The sequence below is a fragment of the Choloepus didactylus genome, chromosome X (assembly GCF_015220235.1).
Source record: "Choloepus didactylus isolate mChoDid1 chromosome X, mChoDid1.pri, whole genome shotgun sequence".
Taxonomy (NCBI): domain Eukaryota; kingdom Metazoa; phylum Chordata; class Mammalia; order Pilosa; family Megalonychidae; genus Choloepus; species Choloepus didactylus.
In genome coordinates this window covers 83,028,479-83,055,018 of record NC_051334.1, presented here as the reverse complement: position 1 = coordinate 83,055,018, position 26,540 = coordinate 83,028,479, and the positions used below count along the sequence as shown (strand labels likewise).

General features: G+C 37.8%; 1 protein-coding gene across 1 annotated transcript in view; it reads right to left on the bottom strand.

Moving 5' to 3' along the window:
* Positions 1-18,742: 18,742 nt before the first annotated feature.
* The window catches only part of UPRT (uracil phosphoribosyltransferase homolog), a 46,538-nt gene continuing 38,740 nt past the window's right edge, over positions 18,743-26,540 (bottom strand). The window contains 3 exon segments of the mRNA XM_037820837.1: positions 18,743-19,642; positions 24,429-24,527; positions 25,180-25,356. Coding sequence (XP_037676765.1) covers positions 19,518-19,642; positions 24,429-24,527; positions 25,180-25,356 — 401 coding nt within the window. The 3' untranslated portion in view covers positions 18,743-19,517.

Below are 26,540 nucleotides of genomic sequence, written 5' to 3'. Positions count from 1 at the left end.
TGTTTCATCCTTGAGTTCCTGGAGATGTTGCTCATATTTTTTCATTCTTTTCTCCATCTGCTCCTTTGTGTGTAGGCTTTCAGGTGTTTTGTTCTCCAGTTCCTTAGTGTTTTCTTCTGCCTCTTGAGATCTGCTGTTGTATGTTTCCATTGTGTCTTTCATCTCTTGTGTTGTGCCTTTCATTTCCATAGATTCTACTAGTAGGTTTTTTGAACTTTTGATTTCTGCCATATACATGTCCAGTGCTTCCTTTATAGCCTCTATCTCTTTTGCAATATCTTCTCTAAACTTTTTGAATTGATTTAGCATTAGTTGTTTAAATTCCTGTATCTCAGTTGAAGTTTACATTTGTTCCTTTGACTGGGCCATAACTTTGTTTTTCTTAGTGTAGGTTGTAATGTTCTGATGTCTAGGCATGGTTTCCTTGGTTATCCAAATCAGGTTTTCCCAGACCAGAACAGGCTCAGGTCCCAGAGGGAAGAAATATTCAGTATCTGGTTTCCCTGTGGGTGTGTCTTAGAAAATTGCTCCACCCTTTGATGCCTCGGGTCACTGTGTTTTTCTGCCCAGCAGGTGACGCCTGTTAGCCTATAATTCTTGACTGGTGTGAGGAGGTATGGCCATGTTCCCCCAGGCTCTGGGGTCTGGTTCTGAATGGAAAGGGCCCCACCCCTTTCCTCCTAGAGAAGACAGACCCCTCAGGTGGAGGTCATTAGCATTTCAATGGTCTCGCTCTCTGCTTGTGGTGTCTCCACCATTCCCAGAATCACAACCCTGGAAACTGAAAATGACTGGGGCTTTCTCCACTGAGCCAACAAAGAAACAGATAGTCCCCTTCAGACCCAGTCCAAGGTAACCCTCCGGCTCTCCCAGGTCAGTCGTGACCCAGAGCCTCTGTCTGTTTTTTGGGGCTGCGTACCTGTAGTGAGCAGTTCACACTCACTACTTAAAACCCCAGTTGGAGCTCAGCTGAGCTGTATTCGCTTGCTGGGAGAGAGCTTCTCTGTGGCACCAAGTGGCTCTGCAGCTCCGGCTATGGGGGAGGGGGTCTCCCGAACTGGTTCCGCAGGTTTTACTTACAGATTTTATGCTGTGTTCTTGGGCATTCCTCCCAATTCAGGTTGGTGTATGATGAATGGATGGTCTCGTTTGTCCCCCCGCTGTTATTCTGGATTATTTACTAGTTTTTTCTGTTTTTTTTGTAGTTGTTCCAGGGGGACTACTTAGCTTCCACTCCTCTCTATGCCGCCATCTTGCCCGAGTCCCGCCCCTTGGATTCTTGAGATGTAGTGGCTGCTACTTAATTCTGCTATTTCCATATTCTCATGAGTTCTCTATTTCTTACTATTCAGTCTTTTTTTATTCCATTATGTTGTCGTTAATAATTCTTTATCAGGAACTTTCCCTATTCAGATTACTGTGTGCTTTCTCCAATTTGGGTCCAGACTGACAGAGTTGTTTCTATTTCTGTACCATTTAATTAACTCCTTAAATTATTTCAAGAAGTCTTCTTTTCCTACTACTACTGAAAGTTCCTTCTCAAAGATCAATGCTTACCAACTAATTGTGAAATCCAACCACCTTTTCTCCTTCGTGCATTTAAATTTTTTTCTTTACTAGAGAATGTGTGGGTTTACAGAACAATCATGCATAAAATACAGGATTCCCATACACAACCCCATGAAAGATACCTTTCATTAGTGTGGAACACTTGTTACAATCGATGAGAACACAGTTGTATATTGTAGTATTAACTAAAGTCCATGGGTGAACTTAGGGATCACTGCTTGGGTAGTGTACTTTTATGAAATTGTTTTAAATTTTTTTTCTTTACCATATATACAATCAAACATTTCCCTTTTAATCATATTCAGATATATATTTCAGCACTGTTATTTGCACTCACACTATTGGCTACTATCGCCATCATCCATTACCAAAACATTTCCATAATTCCAAGTAGGAACTATGTATATTTTAAGACTTAACTACCTATACCAAATACCAACTCCAACCCCTGGTAACCCATGTTCTAGATTCTGCCTGTATGAGTTTGCTTATTCTAGTTGTATTAAATCAATGATAACATATAATATTGTTTTGTGCCTGGCTTATTTCACTGAACATCATATCTACAAGGTTCATCCATGTTGACACGTATCAAAACTTCATTCCTTTTTACAGCTGGATAATATTCCATTATATGTATATAACACATTATATTTATCCATTCGTCAATTAATGGACACTTGGTTTGCTTCCCTCTTTAGGCAATTGAGACTACTGCCTCTGTGAAAATTGGTGTACAAATATCTGATTCCCTGCTTTTGGTTTTTTGGATGTATATCTAGTAGTGAGATTGACCAGTCATACGGTAGTTCTATACTTGGCTTTCTGAGGAAACACAAAAATGTCTCCCTCAGTGGCTGCACCATTTCACTTTGCCACCAGAAATGAATGAGTGTTTTTATTTCTCTGCATCTTCTCTAACACTTGCTATATTCCATTTGTTTAATAGCAGTCATTCTAATGGGTGTTAAATGGTATCTCACTGTGGTTTTGATTTTCATTTCCCTGATGGCTAATGATGTTGAGGATCTTTTCATGTGCTTTCTGGCTATCTGTGTGTCTTATTTGGAGAGATGTCCATTCAAGTATTGTGCTCATTTTTTAATTGGGTTGTTTGTCTATCTGTTGTTAAGTTGAAGGATTTCTTTATATATTCTGGATATTACACCTCTTTGCATATGTAGTCTCCAAATATTTTCTCCCATTGTGCCAGGGAGGCTGGTGCCCACCTCCTAATGCCGTGGTAGGATTCCTTGGGAGCCATTACCTGGCTGGAAATAGAAGCCCTCTCTCCTAGGATCAGGAGGAGGAGGAACTGGCCAGGAAACAGTTGTGGCTTTTGATTAGCACATTCAGATTGCTGGATATGAGCTCTGAACACAACTAAATTTTCCACTCACCCAGGACAGAAAAAACACATAAAACTCTGTTTCAGCTATGCTCTGAGCAGGGGAGGAAACAAGGTGCATAGAGAGGTACAGTGGCATAATGGGGTAGTAGAGATCAGGTTGCTAAAGAATGGCTCCTCCCCAAGAAAAGTGGGAGACAAAGCTGGGAATAGATGCCAGCTCTTGACTGGCAAATTAGGGATGTTGGACACCAGCTCTGAGGTCAACTGCATTCTTAAACAGCCTCAGCCTCATCCCCAGGAGACATGCTTCACATTGCCAGGGAGATTTACACCCCTGGGAGTCATGTAACACATGGTTGGAGGGCAGTGAATTCACCTGTCACATCTGAGCAAAAAAAAGAGGTTCTCTGGGGGTGAATCAGGCAAAATTATACGTAGGCTTAGCCTCTCCTTGACAGTAACAAGCTTCATAAAGACAAATGCAAAGATCAAGGGCTCAGCCTTCTAAATTTGTAGTCCTCTGTGTCAGTTTGGATGTGTTGTGTCCCCCAAAATGCCATTATCTTTGATGTAATCTTGTGTGGGTGGATGTATCATTGTTGATTAGATTGTAATTCTTTGAGTGCTTTCATGGAAATGTGCCTCACCCAACTGTGGGTGATGACTCTGATTGGATAGTTTCCATGGAGGTATGGACCCACCCATTTGGCATGGGCCTTGATGAGTTTACTGGAGCATGATATATGTTCAGACAGAAGGAGTGAGCTTGCTATAGCCAAGAGGGACACTTTGAAAAAAGCACAGAAGCTAAAAGAGGAGCTGCAGATGAGAGACAGTTTGAAGATGGCCGTTGAAAGCAGACTCTCGCTCTGCAGAAGCTAAGAGAGGACAAATGCCCCAAGAGCAACTGAGAGTGACATTTTGAAGAGGAGCTGTGGCCTAGAGAGGAATGTCCTGAGAGAAAGCCATTTTGAAGCCAGAACTTGGAGCAGATGCCAGCCATGTGCCTTCCCAGCTAACAGAGGTTTTCTGGATGCCATTGGCCATATTCCAGTGAAGGTACCCAATTGTTGATGTGCTACCTTGGACACTTTATGGCCTTAAGACTGTAACTCTGTAACCAAATAAACTCCTTTTATGAAAGCCTATCCATTTCTGGTGTTTTGCATTCTGGCAGCATTAGCAAACTAGAACTTCCCAATGCTTGTGAGAATATCAGGAATTCCCCCAGTTGAGAAAGTTTAATATTTCCACATTTTCCCCCAGGCCCTCAAGGGGGCTTTGCAAATACTTTTATATTCTCTGCCCAAATTGCTCTGTGATGTATCAGGGCTTCACACTAACCTGTACAAACCAGCTAGATCTCGCTCTTTATTCAAAGTTCCATACAATATGGTGTTTGAATAAACTGACCATACAAGTTAAATTATATAGTATGCTACATAAAATATAGATTTTGCACCAAATAAATATATCTTCCTTTGTTCTCAAACAGAAGCTGAAGTTTAAAACAAAGTCTATATAAATATCATCCTTTATCCTTTAGTGTGATTTAGCTCAGTCCTAACAATTTCCATTTCATTCGTATCTGTAACTGAAGTGTGATCTATTTTTCAGTTTCTTTAACTGTTGTTGTATGGAGTAATGCTGACATTCATAGTTGCCAAACTCTGGCTCTGAGTTTCCTGTGTCACACAGATACCCAAAGTTCCAAATTATGACCAGGTTATGCACAAAGAGCTCAGCATCTCAGAATTTAGAAATAACCATTACAATTCATGAATAGATGTGATTGAAGTAAGACAATACAATCTAGGAACCTTTACACTAAACCTTCCCCTAACAGCCTATGCTCTCAGATGCAATTCTCAGAGTTTGCACATTAAAATTAGTTCATATTAATGAAGTGTTATAATGTTCATCTTTTGGTTTATGGATTATTTCACTCAACAATCTGTCCTCAAGGTTCATTCACTTAGTTGCATGCCTCACAACTTCAATCCTTCTTAAGGCTGCTCAATATTCCATTGTATGCATACATCACTGTTCACCAGTAAGTTCATCAGTCAATATACCCTTAGACCACCTCCATCCATTGTAAATCATGAATATTTCTGCCATAAACCCCAGTATGCAAATGTCCATTCATGTCCCTCCTCTCAGTTCTTCCAACTAGATACCCAATAATGGGGCTGCAGGACCATATGGCAACCCCATAACTAGCATCATGTGGAACCACACTTCCCTCCAGATGGGCTGCACCATTCCACTTCACCACCAACTGTGAATCTGTACATCACTGTCTCCATATTTTCTCCATAACTTGTATCCCTATATTATTTAAATAGTTCAATTCACACACCATACAATATATTCTAATTAAACACTCAGTGGGTTCCCAGTGTAAATACACAGTTATGCATTCACCATGACAATCTATATGAAGTCATTTCCATTTCTTCCAAAAAGAATGTTAGACAAGAAATAAATGAAGAGTAAAAAAAGGAAAAAGAATAAAATAATATACATTAAAAAGATCAGACAATAATGACAACACCAAGAATCCTGAACCCCTCACTTATATTCCACTCTCATTGACATTTAGCTCCAGTATATTCCCTTTGTTACAATTAATGTAAGCATATTACAAAGTTACTGTTAACTATAGACTCTAGTTTACATTGATTGTATTTCTCCCATACACTCCCATTTGCAACACCTTGCAATGTTGACATTCATTTGTTCTCCCTCATGTAAAAATTTTCTTATATTTTCACATTTAATCACCATGACTGATCACTCCAGGTTTTGCTAAGTTATAGAACCCCAGTCTTTTTCTTCTATCTTTCCTTCTGGTGTCCTAGCCTTCTTTTTCAACTGTATTCATACTCATCTTTGTTCACTGTACTCACAATATTGTGGTACCATTACACAGTATTGTACTGTCCATTTCTGAACCTATACAATAAATTCTGTTGAACATTCAGTACTCCTTCAGCATCAAATGCATTTTCTCTATCCTCCTTCTGTCTCCTGATAACCTGTGTTCTCAATTTTAACTATCAAAGTTTGCTCATTAATGGTTCATATTAGTGAGACCATAATATATTTGTATCTGGATAATTTCACTCAACATAATGGCCTCAAGGTTCATCCATGTTGTTGCATGCATCTTTCCTTTAGTCTGCCTTACTGCTGCATAATACTCCTTTGTATGTGTATGCAAGTTTGTTTATCCACTCATCTGTTGATGGACATTTGGGCTTTTGCATCTCTTAGCAGTTGTGAGTAATGCTGCTAAAAACTGGGGGGCAAATATACTTTCATGTCCTTGCCTTCTGTTCCTCCAAATTTATGCTTAATAATGGGATTGCTTGATCATATAGCAATTATATACTTAGCTTCCTGAGGAACAACCACACTGCCTTCCAGAGTGGGTGCCTCATTCTATTTTCCCACCAGCAGTGAATAAGTGTGCCTCTCTCTCCACCTCCTCTCCAGCACTTGTAATTTTCTGTTGTTTTTTATGATAGCCATTCTAGTATGTGTGAGATTATATCTCATTGACATTTTGATTTCCATTTCTTGAATAGCTGGTGAAGTTGAGCATTTTTTCTTATGTTTTTGAGCCATTTGTATTTCCTCTTTGGAAAAGTGTCTGTCCATGTCTTTGCCTGTGTTTTAATTGGGTTGTTTGTCTTTTTGTTGTTGAGTTGCAGGATAATTCTATATATTTGTTATTTGATCCATTTTGAGTGGAGTTTTGTATAAGGTGACATAGGAGTCATCTCTCATTCTTTTCAATATAGATATCCAGTTCTCCAAACACCATTTATTGAAGAGGCTGCTCTGTCCAAGTTGCATTGGCTTGACCACTTTATCAAAGACCAATTGTCCAGAGATGAGAGGATTTATTTCTGAACACTCATTTCGATTTCATTGGTCAGTATATCTTTAGTTATGCCAGTACCATGCTGTTTTGAGCACTGTAGCTTTGTAATAGCCAGGTACCGTGAGACTCCCCATTTCATTCCTCTTGCTCAATATATTTTTAGTATTTGGGACACCCTCCCCTTCCAAGTAAATTTGGTTATTGTTTTTTTCTATTTATGCGAGTATGTTATTGGGATTTTAATGATTACTCCATTGAATCTATAAATTAATTTAGGTAGAATTGATATCTGAATTATATTTAGTCTTCCAATCCATGTATATGGTGTGTCCTTCCACTTCTTTAGGTCCTGTTTGATTTCTTCTAGAAGTTTCTTGTAGATTTCTGTGTATAGGTCTTTTGTGGCCTTGGTTAAATTAATTCCTAAATATTTGATTTTCTTTTTTGCTATTATAAATCATTTTTTTTCTTGATTTCCTCCTCATATCGCTCATTACTAGTGTATAAAACACTACAGATTTTTGCTTCTTGATCTTGTACCCTGCCATTTTGCTGTAATCACTTATTGCAGCAAATATCACTCTAGTAGCTTTACTGTAGATTTTTTTGGGGGGGGGGATTTTCTACATATAGTACCATGTCATCTGCAAGCAGTGAAAGTTCTACTTCTTCCACTACAATTTGGATGCCGTTTATCTTTTCCTTGCCTAATTGCTCTAGCTAGAACTTCCAGCACAATGTTGAATATCACTGGTGACAGTGAGCATCTGTGCCTTATTCCTGATGTTAGGGGGAAAGCTTTTAGACATTCCCCATTGAATATGTTGTTAGCTGTGGGTTTCTCATATATTGTCATTATCATATTGAGGAAGGTCCCTTGTATTCCTATCCTTTTGAGTGTTTACATGAAGAAAGGAGGCTGAATTGTGTTAAATGCCTGTTTTACATCAGTTGGGAGGGCCATGTGATTTTTCTGCTTTGATTTATTAATGTGTATTACAGTACATTATTTGGTTTTCTTATGTTGAACCAGTCTTGCATACCTCGAATAAATCCTACTAGATCATGGTGTATAATTCTTTTAAAGTGTTTCTGGATTTGATTTGCAAGTATTTTGTTGAGGATTTTTGCATCTACATTCATTAAAGAGATTGGTCTATAATTTTCTTTTCCTGCACTATCTTTGGCTTTATTATTAGTGTGATGATGGCTTCATGGAATCAGTTAGGTGGCTTTTCCGCCTCTTCAATGTTTTGAAAGAGTTTGAGCAGAATTGGTACTAATTCTTTGTTGACTGGTGGAATTCTCATTTGAAGCCAGTTGGTCTTGGACTTTTCTTTTTTGGATCCTTTTAATGTGTTGTGATTCAGTCTCTTGGAATTGATTTGTTGTGGTCATCCATTTATTCTTTTTTTTTAATTTTGAAATAAATTCAAAGTTATATGAACAGTTGCAAAAACAATACTAGCCCCATACACAGAATTCCATCATACCCTGAACCCCCCTCCCCCGGTAGCTCAATCCACCTACTTTAACTTGCTGTCACATTGCTATTTCTTTCCCTCCCTCCCTCCCTATCATCCAGCATCTACTGCTCTGTCGTCTGAACATATGAGAGTTAGCTGCACACGTCCTTGAGCATTCACTATAATTCACGTATACACTTCCCATGAACAAGAACATTCTTTCATGCAATCCCATTAAGCACAGCTAAGAAGTACAATAGATTCAACAATGATAAAAAGCTTACATTTTATATTTCCTTTACCTTATGTCTCAGCTGTGTCCCTTTGAGCCACCTGTCCTCTATCCTCCTGTCCCATCCAAGTTCATACTTAGTATTCAATTGTCATCTAGTTAGACTGACATTTTTATTTTTTTCAGTTGTGGAAACACATATACAGCCTAAATCTTCCCATTCCACTCCCTCCCTAGCCTTTCATTAGTGGGACTAATCACGTTTAGAATGTTGTAATGCTCTTTCCCACCATCCATTACTAGAAATTTGCCTTCACCTCAAACAGCAACCCTACACTCATTTCTTAACTCCCCATTGCCCCTTCCCCCATTTCTCTTAACCCAAACTCTACTTTTCATCTCTATGGTTATATTCTCTGATAATTTCTTTGTATTTGCTGTGGGGCTTAAAATTAACCTCTTAAATCCATATCAATCTTGTTTTTCTTTGATACCACCTTCACTTCAATAGGACACATAAACTATGTTCCTATACTCTTTCATTCCCCCACCTTTATATACTTGTCTAAAATAACATATTTTACATTGAGTTCAAAACCACTGATTTGTCCTTAGAGTTTGTGTATTTTATATCACGTAGGAAGTGACTAGTGGAATTACAGTTCAAAAATTATTGACTTCTATTTGTATTCCGTTGTGGTTGGAGAATGTGCTTTGAGTATATTCAATGTTTTTTTTTTTTAATTTCTTGAGGCTTGTTTTATGTCCCAGCTTATGGTCCCTTCTCAAGAAAGATCTGTGATCACTAGAGAAAAGTGAGTGTTCTGGTGATTTGGGATGTAAGGTTAAAATTCTCTATATCTCTTTCTCCTTTCCCTGTCTCTCCTCCAGCAGGGCTCCCCTCAGAATCTGAAGTAGGGAAAGTCTTTCATTGGCAAAGTCTCTCAGCATTTGTTTGTCTGTGAAAAATTTAAGCTCTCCCTCAAATTTGAAGGAGAGTTTTGCTGGATAAAGTATTCTTGGTTGGAAATTTTCCTCTCTCAGAGTTTTAAATATGTCATGCCACTGCCTTCTCATCTCCATGGTTGCTGCAGAGTAGTCACTACTTAATCTTATGTGTTTACTTTGTATGTGGTGAATTGCTTTTCTCTTGCTGCTTTAAGAACTTGATCCTTCTCCTCAGTATTTGACAGTCTGATCAGAATATGTCTTGGAGTGGGTTTATTTGGATTTATTCTATTTGGAGTTCACTGGGCATTTATGCTTTGTGTATTTATATTGTGTAGAAGGTTGGGGAAGTTTTCCCCAACAATTTCTTTGAATACTCTTTCTAGAACTTTACCCTTCTGTTCCCCTTCTGGGACACCAATGAGTCTTAAGTTTGGATGTTTTATTTTATCTATCATATCCCTGAGATCCATTTCAATTTTTTTGATTTTTTTTCTCCATTCTTTCTTTTGTTCTTTCATTTTCTGTTCTGTGGGCTTCTAGGACACTGAGATGTTGTTCAGCTTACTCTAGTCTTGTATTGTGAATATCCAGAGTCTTTTTAATTTAGCCAACAGTTTCTTTTATTTCCATAAAATCTTCTACTTTTTTTATTTACTCTTTCTATGTCTTCTTTATGCTCATCTAGGGTCTTCTTTATGTACCTTATATCCTGGGCCATGGTCTTCTTGATGTCCTTTAAATCCTTTGCCATGTTTCCTTTCTTGATTGTAGATCTTTGATTAATTTTGTGAGGTATACTGTATCTTCCAATATTTTGGTTTGTGTGTTTGGAGTTGGATTCTCCATATCTTCTGGCTTTATCATATGCATTAAGATTTTCTGTTGTTTTCGGCCTCTTGGCATTTGCTTTGCTTGATAGGGCTCTTTCAAGTTGGAAAGAAAAAGGGATATCGATCTAATTTTTCAGGAACACAGTTTGGTGACGTGCACTTTCTCTAACTAACCAGCAGATGGCATCTGTGAGTCACCTATATCCCTTGAGTCAGTTCTCAACCTTTTGTCTGCTTTGTGTGGGGAAATGATTCTTGTGGGTTCAGTTGGAGAACTCAGTTTGGGTGTGTTGCCGGAGCTGTCTGCCCTGAATGTGGGGTGTGTGTACGGGTAGCCAGGGAGGAAGGGCAGTTCTAATGTTCAAATCCCCCAGGATCCCAGAGATTCAAGGCTGCTGCAAAAGTCTAAGCCTTCATTTCAGTTCAGCCCCAGCCTCTCTCTCTCACTGATCCATAAACCACCGAACTTGACGTAGAGTCCCTGGGTTCTCCAAGCGGATCCCACCTCCCAGCCATGTTCCTCCAGAAGCTCAGCCAAGGGAAGGCTGTGCTACATCATCAGTGCGCATCATCCCACAAGGGAAGCCCTGGGCCACCGGGCCGTGCGGCGGTGCACTCCCAGACCAAAGCAAAAATGGCTGAGTGGGGCATCTCAGTCCCCTCCTCCTCGCACCATTCCTCCTTCCCAGCTCTGGGACAACTGGCAGGGCTTTGGGATGTGGGCATGGCCCCAGGAAGGAGTTTATCCAGCCCTCCAGGGTCTAGCTGCTAGCTGTGGGGTTTCTTTCTGCTTCTGGCTCTCCCCTCCATTCCCCCAAACCCAATGGCATCTGCTGCAGGCTACCTTCCTGGCCAGACAGCAAGAGGCCAGCCCAGCCCCCTCTTGTTGTGTTTTACTGCATGGTTCCCACAATTGCTACTGGAGCCGCTCCTTTTTTTTTTTTTTTTTTAAACAGCCAGCTGGTATCCATATGCTGAACCCTGGCTTCCCCAGCCTGCCGCATGGCTATGGGTCTTCCAGCCAGCTTAATCACTCATTTCAGAATGCCGACTCCCAGTTTCACCAAGTATATGGCCCCTCTGGAGCTAGGAGCCCTCATCCAGTTGGTGCATCGCTGTAACTGGTATTCTAGGTCACTTTCTGGTTTTTAGCTAGTGTTTTTCATGGAGGCATTTTTTTCACCCTCTCTCAGCTAGCCGCCGTCTTAGCTCCCCCCATCTGTTTATTCTTGAGTCAATGATGGTTGTTCATGCTTTTCAAGGAATTTGTCCATTTCATCTAAGGTGCCTGGTTTGCTAGCCTATATTTGCTAATAATATCCTCTCATTATATCTTCTTTTTCTACAGGGTGAGTGGTTATGTTCCCTTTCCCATTTTTAACTTTTTTTTTTGCATCCTCGCTCTTTTTTTATCAGCCTAGCTAAGGGCTCAATGATTTTATTGATTTTCTCAAAGAAACAACTTATAATTTGGTTGATTTTCTCTATTATTTTCACATTCCTAATTTCATTTATTTCTGCTATAATCTTTATTTCTTTCCTTCTCTTTGCTTTGGCTATATTTTGCTAGTCTTTCTCTAGTTCCTACAGGTGAATGGTTAATTCATCAATTTTTGCTCTTTCTTCTTTTTTTAATATAGGTATTTAGGGCAATAAATTTCCCTCTCAGTGCTGATTTTGTACTTCCCATAGGTTTGATTTGTTTTCATTTTCATTTGCCTCAAGATATTTACTAATTTTTCTTGTAACTTCTTTCTTGACCCACTGGTTTTTAAAGTATGATGTTTAGCTTTCATATATTTGTGAATTTTCTGGCCTGTCACCTATTATTGATTTCCAACTTCATTCCATTATGATCTGAAAAAAGTGTTTTTTCTTGTTTTATGTAATATCACTTTTGTAAATTTATTGAAACTTGCTTTATTACCTCTTCCAGTTTGCTAATGCTGCTGGGGTGCAAAACACCAGAAATGGATTGGCTTTTATAAGGGAAGTTTATTTGGTTATGCAGTTATAGTCTTAAGGCCATAAAGTGTCTAAGGTAGCACATCAACAATTGAGTACCATCACTAGAGGATGGTGAATGGCATCCAGAAAACCTCTGTTATCTGGGAAGGTATGTGGCTGGCATCTGCTCCAAGTTCTGGTTTCAAAGTTGCTTTCTCCCAGCACATTCCTCTCTAGGCCACAGCTCCTCTTCAAAATGTCACTCTCAGTTGCTCTTGGGGCATTTGTCCTCTCTTCTCTTCTCTGGAGTACGAGTCTGTTTTCAATGGCCATCTTCATACTGTCTCTCTTGTGTAGCTCCTCTTTTAACTCCTTTGTTTTCTTCAAAGGGTCTCTCTTGGCTGCAGCAAGCTCGCTCCATCTGTCTGAGCTTGTATAGTGTTCTGGAAACTAATCAAGGCCCATTCTGAATGGGTGGGGCAACAACTCCATGGAAATTATCCAATCAGAGTTACCACTTACAGTTGGGTGGGTCATATCTCCATGGAAACACTCAAAGAATTGCAATCTAATCAACACTAATACATTTTCCCATACAGATTGCATCAAAGATAATGGCATTCTGGGGGACATAACACACCCAAACTGGCACATTACCCAACATGTGTTCTATCTTGCAGATGATCGATGAGCACTGAAGAAGAATGTGTATCCTGCTATTGTGGAGTGTAGGGTTCTATAAATGTCTGTTGAGTCAAGTTCATTTATTGTAATATTAACTCTCTGTTTACTTATTGATCCTGTGTGTAGTTGTTCTATCTGTTAATGAATTTGCTGTATTGAAGCTTCCAACTATTATTGTAGAAGTGTCTACTTCTCCCTTCAGTGCTGTCAGTATGTGCCTCATGTATTTTAGGGCACTCTGGCTTGGTGCATAAGTATTTATGATTGTTATGTCTTCTTATTGAATTATCCCTTTTATTAATATCTAGTGTCCTTTGTTTCTTTTAATTGTTTTACATTTGAAGTATAATTTTTCTGATAATAGTATACCTACCCCCACTCTTTTCTGGTTGTTTGCATGAAATATCTTTCTTCAACCTCTCATTTCAACCTATTTTTGTCCTGATGTCAAAAGTGGGTCTCTTGGGAGGGGATCTAAGATAGTGGCATAGAAAGGAGCAGAAGCTAGTTAGTCCCCCTGGAACAACAAATAAACAACCAGGAACAACTGGTAAATAATCCAGAATAACTGCAGGGGGACAAACTGACTGTTCACTCATCATATGTCAACCTGAATTAGGAGGAATGCCCAAGCTCGCAGCATAAAATCTGTAAGTAAAAACTGCATATCAAAGCTGGGAGCCCCGTCCCCCCATAGCCCATGCTGCAAAGCATTGTGTTGCTAGAGAGAAGCTCTCTCCCAGCAAATGGATATAGCTCAGCTGAGCTCCAACTTGGGTTTTAACAAGCATGGACTGCTCACTATGAGCTATAAATCCCCAACAAGCAGACAGAGGCTTTGGGTGATGACTGACCTTGGAGAGCTGGAGAGTGGCCATGGACTGGCCCTGAAGGGGGTTTTCTGTCCTAGTTTTGGCTCAGTGGAGAAAGCCTCAGCCATTTTCAGTTCCCAGCACTCTGACCCAGACAAAGGTGGAGATAGCAAAGCAGTCTAATCAATGCTAATGACCTCTCTCTAGGTGTGTTACCTTCCCTAAGAGGAAATAGGTGGGGCCCAGCTCTACTACCCACCTTCCATTCAGAACCAGACCCCAGAGACTGTGGGAAAACAGCCATGGGTCACACCTCCTTACACCAGTCTAGAGTTACAAGCTGACAGGCACCAACAGCTGGGCAGAAAAGCACTGTGACCTGAAGCATCATAGGGTGTGCCAGTTTTCTAAGACACACCCTCAGGGAAACCAGATACTGAGTATTTCTTCCTTCTGGGACATGAGCCCATTTTGGTCTGGGAAAACCTGATTGCAGTAACCAAGGAAACCATGCCTAGATAACAAAAAACTACAACCTACACCAAAAAATGAAGTTATGGCACAGTCAAAGGAACAAACTTACACTTAACTGAGATACAGGAATTCAAATAACTAATACTAAATCAATTCAAAAAGTTTAGGGAAGATATGGCAAAAGAGATGAACCATATAATGAAAACACTGGGCGTACATAAGGTAGAAATTGAAAGTTTTAATAACCAATTGGCAGAATCTATGGAAATGAAAGGCACAGCACAAGAGATGAAAGACACAATGGAAATATACAACGGCAGATCTCAAGAGGCAAAATAAAACACTCAGGAACTGGAGACCAAGGCATTTGGAAGCCTACACACAAAAGAACAGAGAAAAGAATGGAAAAATATGAGCAACATCTCTGGGAACTTAAGGACAAAATGAAAAGCAGGAATGTACATGTCATTGGTGTCCCAGAAGGAGCAGAGAAAGCAAAAGGGGCAGAAGCAATAATAGAGGAAATAATCAATGAAAATTTCCCATCTCTTATGAAAGACTTAAAATTACAGATCCAAGAAGCACAGCGTACCCCAAACAGAATAGATCTGAATAGGCCTATGCCAAGACACTTAATAATCAGATTATCAAACATCAAAGATAAAGAGAGAATCCTGAAAGCAGCAAGAGAAAAGCTATCCATCACAGACAAAGGAAGCTTGATGAGACTATATGCAGATTTCTCAATAGAAACCATGGAGGCAAGAAGGAAGTGGGGTGATATATTTAAGATACTGAAAGAGAAAAACTACCCACGAAGACTCCTATATCCAGCAAAACTATCCTTAAAATATGAGGGAGAGCTTAAAATATTTTCTGACAAACAGACAATGACAGAGTTTGTGAAGATACCTGGTCTACAGGAAACACTAAAGGAAGCACTGCAGACAGAAAGGGAAAGACAGGAGTTCGAGGTTTGGAAAACAATTTTGGAGATAGTAGCACAGCAATGCAAGTACACTGAACAAAGATGCCTGTGAGCATGGTTGAAAGAGGAAGGTTAGGACCATGTGGGACACCAGAACGAAACATGAAAGATAAAGACTGGGACTGTATAACTCAGGGAAACCTAGGGTGCTCAATGATTGTAATAAAAGGTACAAATATGTTTTTACATGAGGTAGAATAAATGAATGTCAACATTGAAAGGCGTTAAAAATAAGGTGGGATGGGGGGAAATAGAATCAATGCAAACTGGAGACTATAATTAACAGAAACATTGTATTGTGCCTCCTTTAGTATAACAAAGGCAATATACCAAAGCTAAATACATATGGGGGATAGGGGAAGGGTATGGGACTCCTGGCATTGGTGATGTTGTCTGACTATTCTACTTTAGGTTAATGCTCTCTTTCCATTTGTTGCTTTCTAGCTATCATGGTTTCTCTCTCTCTCATTCTCTTTTTCTTTTGTCTCTCTGCTTTGACTCTTCCTCCTTCTTTGTGGAAGAAATGGAGATGTCCTTATATATAGATAGTGGCGACAGTGCTGAATACATAAATATGTGACTATACAGGGAACCAATGGTTGTTTACTTAGGATGGCATGTATGATCTGTGAACAAAACTGTCTTAAAAGAAATGGGTTGATGAAGAAACCTTGAGGGCACTATATTGAGCGATATAAGACAGACATATAAAGACAAATATTGCATGGTCTCACTGATATGAACTAATTATAACATGTAAATGCATAGACATGAAATATAAGTTACCAGGATATAGAATGAGGCTAAAGAATGGGGAGTGGTTGCTTATTATGAGCAGAATGTTCAACTAGGGTGAACTTAAATGTTTGGAAATGGACAGAGGTGATGGTAGCACATTATTGTGAGAATAACTAACAGTGCTGAATGTTGTGTGAATGTGATGGAAAGGGGAAGCTTAGAGTCATGTATGTCACCAGAAGGCAAGTTGGAGGTTAAAGATGGGAATGTATAAAACAGTGAATCTTGTGGTTGACAATGTCCATGATTAACTGTAGAAATATTAGAAATCTCTTCCATGAACTAGAACAAATGTATTACACTATACTGGAAGTTAATAATAGGGGGTATATAGGGAAAAATACATACCCCTTGCAAACTATATACTACAGTTAGTAGTATTTTAACATTCTTTCATCAACAGCAACAAATGTACTAAACCAAAACTATGAATCAATAATGGAGGGGGGGTGGTTAGGGGTATGGAAGGATTTGAGTTTCCTTTTTTTGTCTTTATTTCTTTTCTGGAGTAATGAAAATGTTCTAAAAGTTGAACAAAAACTGACTGTGTTGATGGATGCACAGCTGTATGATGGCACCATGTGCAAATGATTGTACACTTTGGATTTTGGATAGTTGTATGGTATGTGAACAATCTCAATAAAAATACATGTAAATTCCAGCACTACATTTTGTGATTGTTTTTATTCTAATATCCTATTCTCAAAAATTCTGGGAACTCCACCCCCAGGCATCACCTAGTCTGTTGAGGTTCCTCATTCCTCTACAGTCTGGATATCAGTTCCCTTGGTAGATTCAAAGATTCACCTGCAATAAGTAGTCTTCATATTAGAAGCAACCTCCACTGTAAGCTGTACATTCTTTGAAATTTGCTCTGTAGCTATTCGTTGAATTGTGCTTTGATAGTTTTCACCTTTCTGTATATTCCCTCTATTTCACAATATAAGGAAAGAACTAAAACTGTGGAACTGTAACCCATAACAGTTTTTGAAATTGCCTATATAACTGCTTGTTGAGCTGTACTTTGAAAGTTAACACCTTTCAGTATATATATTTTACAATAATGGAAATATCTGAAATTGTGGAACTGTAATTCATAACATATTCTGAAATTTGTTCTCTAACTACCTATTAATACATGCTTTAAAAGTTATCATTGCTATATATATGTTAAAGTTCATAATAAAATATGCATAAAAAAGTAAATGAATAATGAGGGGGTAAAAAGGGATGGGATGTTTTGGGTGTTCCTTTTTACTTTTATTTTTATTCTTACTTTTAATTTTATTTTTTGGAGTAATGAAAGTGTTCAAAAATTGATTGTGGTGATAAATGCACAACTAAATAATGATACTGTAAACTGACTGTACACTTTGGATGATTGTATGGTATGTGAATGTGTCTCAGTAAAATTGCATTTTAAAAAAAGCAACCTCCATTAAATATTTACCTAAGTGGAAAAAAAAATCTTGTTTGAATATTCTGTTAATCTTGTGTCAAGATAAGAAAATTTAGAAAATTTTCCAAGGCCCAAAGATTACTGTAAATGATTAACCCTAATATAATACTTCATTTTCTAAAAAGACTCAAGTTTCAGAAGACCTAGTAGCTATAATTTTTCTTGAAACTCACAGGGGGATGGAGGTCAAACATTAGTGGGGACTGTGACCCTAGTGAGTAATTCCTACTGTCTTTGCTAGGACCTCCATGTGGGAACCAAATGCAGTCAATTCCCAATCATGTTCACTGATGAAAAGGAACAGAGACATATTAAACCTAACATGGCTGATGATCTGAAATGTGTTTTATACCTACACTTGAATAGGAATTCAAGTCACTTAAAACAAAATAATAGAGACCTAGCATAAGCACTAACTCAGAAAATACAGAAAATCTTTAGATTTTTACTGACTCCAACAGGGGTAGGCATCACCTTTCCAACTATTTCAGTGCATCAATATAAAGCAGATCTGGTCTTTATTTCAATTTGCTGGCTCACATCTTTCCTGGAACAGGGAGATAAGTATTGTGGCTTTAGTGGACTTCAGTTACAGCTTCTGCTAATCAGGAGCAAAGAAAATTCACATTGTTAATTTTAACTGACAAGAAGAGATGACAATTTCAGTAAGAACTTGAAAGTAACATTTGCTGTGGACGAATTGTAATATGAGTAATCTATTACTCTCCTTTGATTATATGCCAATCTTCAAAAATACAGGGAAAATATAGTCAAGTCTTTCATATATTCCTAGACTCCAAATGGAAAATGTAGTCCTAGAGTCACAGGCTTTCCTTCCTCTTCCTCAATCTTTGCTGAGTTTCATCAGCTTTAGTTCTTCCTAACACAGAGCCATGTGCTCTAAAAGAACAGAGGCCCACAACAGCTGCTTATGGTGCTATGAGAGTATAATTAATCAAGTAACCAGCCAGTCACCATTGTTAAAATGTTTTAATATCTCTGTAAAATAAGATCAGGTTTTTACAAGCAGGTTTTGAAACACAAACATCGGTTTCTAAAACTGTTTCTTGCCCTTTCAGAAGCCTAAATATGAACACATATAACTCTTAGGAATTTTTCTTACAGCATACCATTTTAATACATCTACATTGACAAATCTGCAAAATAACTAATTTCCAAGTCAAAGGCTTCTCTAGTCAAAATATCCAAATAAAAATGAAAATGAAGCCTTTAAATTTACTCATTGGCCATAAAACCCAGTAGAAACAACCCTGTACCCCAAACCTCAAAACAGAAATAAAAAGAAAACACCAATTCCTTTCTAGAGGAATGACGACACTACAGTCCTTAGCTCTCCCTTCTCAGAATCCTGGCATCCCTGGTTCAATCCGTGTAAACTGATGTTACAGTTCCAGTTGCTGAAAATGCCATATCATCTTCTTCACTGCAGCATAGCTTGACAAGGCACCTACCAACAATGTACTGTTTGAGAAATGAGCCAGGGAGAACACAATAGCTGGACTCAGAAGAGTTAACCATACATCCTGTGTCTGTCAATTGAATTAAAGGAAATATAAAATTCCAAGATTTTTTTGCTCCTCTCCAAGTTACCAGCACATAGAGTTCTGGGAAGGAAATAGTAGAGGAAAGTGACAACAGCCATATGCACATTAACCAACTAGAGTTAAAAGCAAACTAAACAAAATGCGAAGTATGTTGGGCCAAAAAACGGACTCATCTGGGTTTCATTTGTGGCTGCAAGAAGCCTCTAAACTAAGAGGTTCACCGATTAGGGCACAATTTCAATGTACTAAGGGTCCAGCAATTTGTATTAGCATATTATTAAAATTTCTATCTTCTCTAAGAGTTGTGTATGCCTCATTGAATTTGGTGCCAACAATAAAGAAATAGCCAAATAAAATAAGCCTCAAATATTTCCTTTTTAACTACACCCACTTCCAAAATTAAAAAGCTTCTCTAGCATAACTTTCTCTGCCATTCCCCAAGCCAATTAGGAAAACAAGTAGAAACTCAAAACATAACTGCAATATTAAACAAGATAATTCATTGTCCTTCAATAACTTGGTCTGTTCCAAAGTATTTCTGTCCAAAATGTGTAGGTGCAATGGGATGAACTTCAGTAGCTAAAATTGTGATCTCTGGAAACTCTTGAATTATTGACTTGGCACCTTCAAAAAATAAAACGAAAATTGTTGTTATGCTAGGATTTTTTGGTAGAACTAGTTGGAATTCAGGAATTTTAAGGTCAGTCACTACCACTACATCTAATATTGACAGAGGATACAGTACAATGACCTTTGGATACCTACTCAGTCTCAGTTATTCTCCATTTAGTTTAGTTAATGTTTAGCATCTGAAATGCTTTGATAGTAGTCAGACTATGCCTACTCACTAATAAGAAATCCTTAGAATCAAACTGTTTTATATCAAAGATTTGAAAAATGTAGTTATTCAGCTATAGCAGTGTTATCCCTGAAGAGCGTATTTTTGTTCTGTTTTATTTTAAAGATGGCTGGAATGGAGAAAATACAGCTCCTTTCATGAAAAAAGGATCATACACAAGATGATGGTTTCCCATCTGGAACACTGAAACAAGCATGAAAACTCCTTTGGTGTGTCAGAACAAGCTAGCTTTTTAGAAATTATGACTTCAACTTTGGGAAGGGGAGTAGGGGGAGAAAGGGAATTAGGATTGGCCAGAATCCCAGTCAAACTGAAAAGCCATAGCAAGTCTGCCACATAAGATTTTTTCAGCTAAATGTCAAAGAATAGCGTACTGTTCTAATGTATACTATTAAGACTAAAATAAGCCTTATCCAGTATTAAAGAGGTTACTTTTCTATTCCCAAAGGCAGAAATCCCTATTATATTTTTGTTGTCTCAATGTTTTCAGTCTCACAAGTGTTATACATAAGTGGATGAGTAGGCAACTCACCCTTTGTCACCATCAACATTTGAACTACAGGCAATTTTTGGTTATAACATAGCAAGTAATCAGGCCACAAATCCTATACAATGGCCTACTGAAAGCAGCCTTCCCAACAGGATACCATATAGCCTCATTAGGGTTGGCTGAGACTTAGAAACTCTGGACACGAGGTAGCACCTTGGCTAGAATCTGTGCATTTCATTCTCTTCTCAGTTAGGACACAAATACAAATTCATTGTAGAACATTTGGAAAAAATTTTTAATTAAAGAAAATCACCTAGGATACCATCCTAAGATAACCACTGTTATTATTGTGTGTGCTATATGAAACCAAAACTGAAATGACATTGTCCATCTGTCTAACCTCTCACCCTGAGGAAGGCTTTGGTTCCATGTTACATCCAAATTTGACCTTGGTAGTCCTAACAGTCATAATTTGTATCTGTAATCTTAGTGTGGATAATATTTCTTACCATTCTAATACTGTTATTTCTTATCTTGCTTACCACATAAAATTTTTCCTCTTTTTTTAAACTTTATTTTGAAATACTTTCAAACTTACAGGACCGTTACAAAAATAACATAAACCCCATACAGAGAACCCCAACATATACCTACCCTACCCCCAATATTCAGATCCACCAATTTTAACATTTTGCCAAATTTACCATATCATTTCACCTACCTACCTATCAGTCCGTTTTCTGAACACCTGAGTGTAGGTCATATACATCATGCTCCTTGAATACTTAATACTGCTATGTGTATTTCCTTCAAACAAGGATATCCAGTTATGTAGCTACCTTAAGTGCAGTTATCCAGTTCCAGAAATTTAACACTGATAAAAAAGCTTACAGTCTATATTCCAATTTTATCATATGTCCCAATAATGTCCTTTGGAACCTTTTCTCCTCCCTTGCTAGATCCCATCCAGGGTCATGTATTGCATTTAATTGTCTCTTTAGTTGCTCTTTTTTTTTAATTTGTGGGGACATATACAACATAAACTCCATCTCAACCCCTTCCAAGCACACTATTCAATGGGATGAATCACATTCACAATGTTGCAGTACCCTCACCATCTTCCATTACTAAAATACAATCTCCACAAACAGAAACCCTATGTCCATTTATGCATTAATACCCCATTCCCCTTGCCCCTGGCAACCTGTCTTTGTGAGCTTGCATATTCTGATACTTTCTTTGTAGTTACCATGAGGCCTAAATTTAAAACACCCTAAATCTATAACAATCTTGTTTTCTTTGATAGCAACTTCATTTCAATAGTAGACACAAACGATGTTCATATAGCCACACCCCACCTTTATGTGGTTCTTGTCATAACTTGCATGTTTATACATGTCCAAAACCACTGATTAACCATTACATTTTATTTATTTGCTTTTTAGATCCTATAGAAATTTAAAAATACTTACAAACCAAAAATACAATGGTACTGACATTAATATTTACCCATGTTGTTCCCTCAGCAGAGATCTTCTATGTCTTCATGTGGCTTCAATCCAGTCTGTTGTCCTTTCCTTTCAATCTGCAGAACATTCTAAAGCATGTCCTGTAGGGCTGGTCTAGTGGTGACAAACCCCCTTAGATTTTGTTTATCTCAGAATATCTTAATTTCTCCAATTTTAAAAACAGTTTTGCCAGATATAGAATATAGAATTCATGGTTGGCAGTTTTTTTGCTTGAAATTTAAATATGTCTCCCCACAGCCTTCTTGCCTCCATGGTTTCCAATGAGAAATAAGCATTTAATATCATTGAGGCTCTCTTGCTTGTGACATGTTGCTTCTCTCTTGCAACTTTCAGAATTTTCTCTTTATCTTTGGTATGTGACATGGGTTCATCCTGCTTGGAGTTTGTTAAGGGTCTTAGGTATGTATATTCATGTTTTTTTGTTAAATTGGGAAGTTTTCAGCCACTATTTATTTGAATGTTCTTTTTCTTCTCCTTCTGGGACTCCTGCAGTGCATATACTGGTACACCTGATGGCGTCCCACAGGTTCCTCAGGCTCAGTTCACTTTACTTCAGCATTCTTTTTGCTCCTCACACTGAATGATTTCAATTGTCTTATCTTAAAGTTCTCTGATTCTTTGTTTTCTGCCAGCTCCAATCTGCTCCTGAAGTCCTCCAGGAAATTTTTTATTCCTGTTTCTGCGGTCTTTAGCTCTGTTTGGTTCCTTTTCGTAATTTCCATCTCTCTATTGATAGTCTCTGTGTTTATCTGTTGTTTTGCTGATTTCCTTTAGTTCTTTGTCCAAGTTTTCCTTTAGTTCTTTCATCATATTTAGGACTAGATTTAAAAGTCTGTCTGGAATGTCCCAGGTCTGTTCTTCCTCATTGATGGTTTCTAATGCTTTAATCTTCTCCTTTTCCTCGGCCATCACTTCCTGTTTCTTTATATGTTTTGTAATCTTTTGTTGAAACCTGGCTATTTTGATATTTTAATTTGTTATTACTGGAATTTAGACTCTGAAATATCTGTTCCATAAACTTGTATCCAGCTAGTGTTATGAAAGAGACTCCTTTATTGCCAGGAGCACTTTCAAGTCATTTTTCTTGATTCAGTGCTCACTCTGTTACTGTAGTCCTTTAACTTTTCTGGAGCTTTGACAACGATGTTTCTGCAAGTCCTTGTTGGTTGTTCAATGCTTGTGTGGGTGGACTGAGCCTGAAGTTCCACTATCTGAACAGTCAGGGATCATTTCTCTCAATCTTGATTAGGCTGAGAAAAAGTCTCAGGGTCTAATGGGTTTTAACACCTTTAATAACACCTCAACTTCCTCACTTCCGGTGCAGCTCCTGGAATTTCCACGGTCTCTATTTGTGCTTCCCGGCAGCCAGCTCCTCAGCCACCGTGAGGGGCTGCTCCTCCTCAGTGCTGTTTACCAGCACCTCAGCCCTAGTCTCAACCACCAACATCCAGCAGTGTTTTTTTCCCGGGACCCATATACATTTTTTAAAATCAGTTTTATTGAGATAAATTTGCATACCATACACTCCATTTATAGTGTTCAATCAATGTCTTCTAGTATATTCACAGAGTTGTGCATTTATCACCACAATCAATTCTAGAACATTTTCAGCACTGCAAAATAAACCCCATACCCCTCTACAGTCACTTCTCAATCCCTCTATCCTTCTCTAGCCCTACATAATCACTAATCTATTTCTGTCAGAGCAAACTTTTTCCATCTCTATAAATTTATTTATATTTATATGTTATATAAATGTAGTCAAACAGTATACCACATACATTTTTGTGTTATTAAATATTTTTCAAAAGCATGACTTTTATATACTATTATATCATTGAATATATATAATTTATTTAAACATTTCTTACTGTTGCTCACTTATATACTTTCCAATTTTTTTCATACACTAAATAACTCTACAATTAACAACTTAGAAAATAAATTTCTACATGCATCTAGGATTATTTTCTCAGGATATGTTCCAAAGACTGTATAAATTTCTAATATGATATTCCCAGATTATATGGCAAAGAACTAGAGTCTTAGATATTCCTTTCTCAGGAAATGGAGAAAACACAATTCTACTTCCGGGTCTTTGAGAAGAAGTTTACCTTAATAAACTGCTTTCCACTTCATACTACAAAGTTTACTTCATGAAGACCACAGGGCTAGCCAGAACCTCAAGTTTCTTGCTGTTTTGGAGTTCTCAGGCTCAAGTGGGAAATCAGGGAAACTGTGAACTTTTCAGCCACTTGCAGGCCCTACCCAAACAGGGACACCAGGAAAACAATTGCAATCCCCTCCAAAGGGATCAATTCATAACTCCCATTTGAATTTGAACATTAGAATGATGTAAAATACTATCATCAAGCTTAGAGATGACAAACATAAGTTTTAAATACCAAAATTAGATTTTGATCTAATGTGGGAGCAAATAACTTTTTCTACAGGATGAGAGGCTAGACAGATGCACACTCACCCATCCCATGACCACCTGGAGCCCTAGTTACTGTCCCACTCCAAACTCACCATGAGGAGTAGAGAACAGACTGAGTAGGATGATAACATTAGGTTGAACTCCATGTTCTATAAGAACCTTTACAGCTTCAATTACAGTATTTCCTGTACCTGAAATCAAATGATAACCAAATATATTACCAACTTTAACATTTATCTCAAAATGTTTTTGAAGTAAGGACAGTTTAGCAATCTAACACAAAACACCACAAGGCAAAGCTTTGTTTGAAGGTGCCTGTTCCTTATCAATGGTGTTATTTTCAGTAATGAACATGATACATATGCTTTTCAGTTATCAATGCATAAGTCCAAAATTCATGTAATAGTTGAGATATCAAAATTAAATCCACTCAATATCAATGTGATCTGAGTAAACTTATGAAAAAGAACAGAGGAGGAGAAAAAATTATTACCTCCAGAGAGGATAAATCCTTGAGAAAATCACTGCTGTATTCATTTGGTTAAAGAAGGGACATGTTTCAAATGTTCTGCATTCTATATATTTTGCCTCGTTAGATCCTTTGCTTCAATGTGTTCACTGCAAGACAGAGTTCTTTGAGGCTAATAAAATTTGACTATTATACAGTCTATTATCACACAATGAAAATTCTCCAGTTAGATGCCCAGGGCAACTCTAAAATCCAACTGAGGAAAGCACTATTAGTAACTGTTTTTGCTTTTATAGAAGGATACCTAAGAGATATGTACTAAGTAAACTTTAAATACTAACCAAAAGATTATGAATTAAACTCAAGCCACTCACTGAGAATTGGATACATCAGAAGGACTTTTCTCCGATAAATGTCTGGGGGGAATTTGGCATAATATACTTTGGCTCTTTGTGTCTCCTCATCACTCTGGATCAGGATCTTTCCAATTCGTATGGATCGACAGCAGTCCCGTAAACCTTGTTCCATTGCCTCACCTTGTAGGAAAAAAAATTAAAGAGAACGAAAAAATGGTTGGTGGGAGAGAGAATAAAAGTCAAAAAATAGGCCAAAGCAGAGTCCGTGGCAGTTACTAATACAAAAAGGACACTGTCAAGAAGGAAGCAATTAAACAGCTTTTACTTCTGATAAGTTCATGTTTATACTTAGGGCTGGTCAATGAAACCAGGTCAAGGGATGGCCAATGAAACTAGAGTAAGCTATTTTTATTGATGGCTCATAAGTTTAGAGCTGTTGTGCTCTAACATGTGTGTTCATGATTACAGGAAAAAAAATGTTTTGCTAAGCTATTCCCTCAGTTTTTTGGATGTCAGCAATTATTTTTATTTGTTATTTTAAAGAAATCTTTATACCACCTAAACTTTGTACTCAACTTAAGCGACAATGTCCTTTCATCTAAAAAAAGCAAAGATTTATGGAAGAATGGGGGTTTGAAGACAAAAGGCTCTCTTTATACATGAAAGTGACATCACGAGACATCACTTAGCTTAGCAATGAGCTCTATGACAGGGGCTCTGCTGGCAAACAGCAAAAAAGTAGCATATTGTTCTCTCTCCCCATGGTAGAGAACCACAGTAACTACCACTACACCCTTTGTTTCTGAACACAGAGCTATTTTTGAGTCTGAATTGCTTCAAGGAATTGTTGGCCAAAAGTCAGTGATTCTCATATCAACTCCAAGATTTTAGGCCATATCAGAATTCTACTGTACTATTAAATATTAAAATTTTTCTTTAAATTAACTGTTTTACTTTAAATTTATTTTAAGAGGAAACTTTATAACACCACTATTATAAACATAAAACTAGTTTATTTCTAACATATGTGAAAATTAAATAGCTATTAAGGTTAAAAATAACTCTATGCATCACCCCCAAGTCATCTGGTAGATACTAGAGGTGCAAGGACCCCCTTTGATAAAGCTGCCTTTAGGGAAAGAATTGAACTGAAACAAAGGAAATAACACCTAAATGCCCATCTTTATTTTCTTCACCAATTTTAAAAAGGTTGATCAGCAATGTCCTGAGAATCCTATCACTGCCTAAGAACTACCTCTTATAAAAATAGAAACTCCTATTTTATTTCAAGTATTCAACTATTCACAAACATAACCTCATAGCCAGAGAAGAGAAAGAAATTTTTATGTTTTTGAAAAAAAGAATCTGATCCTAGTGCA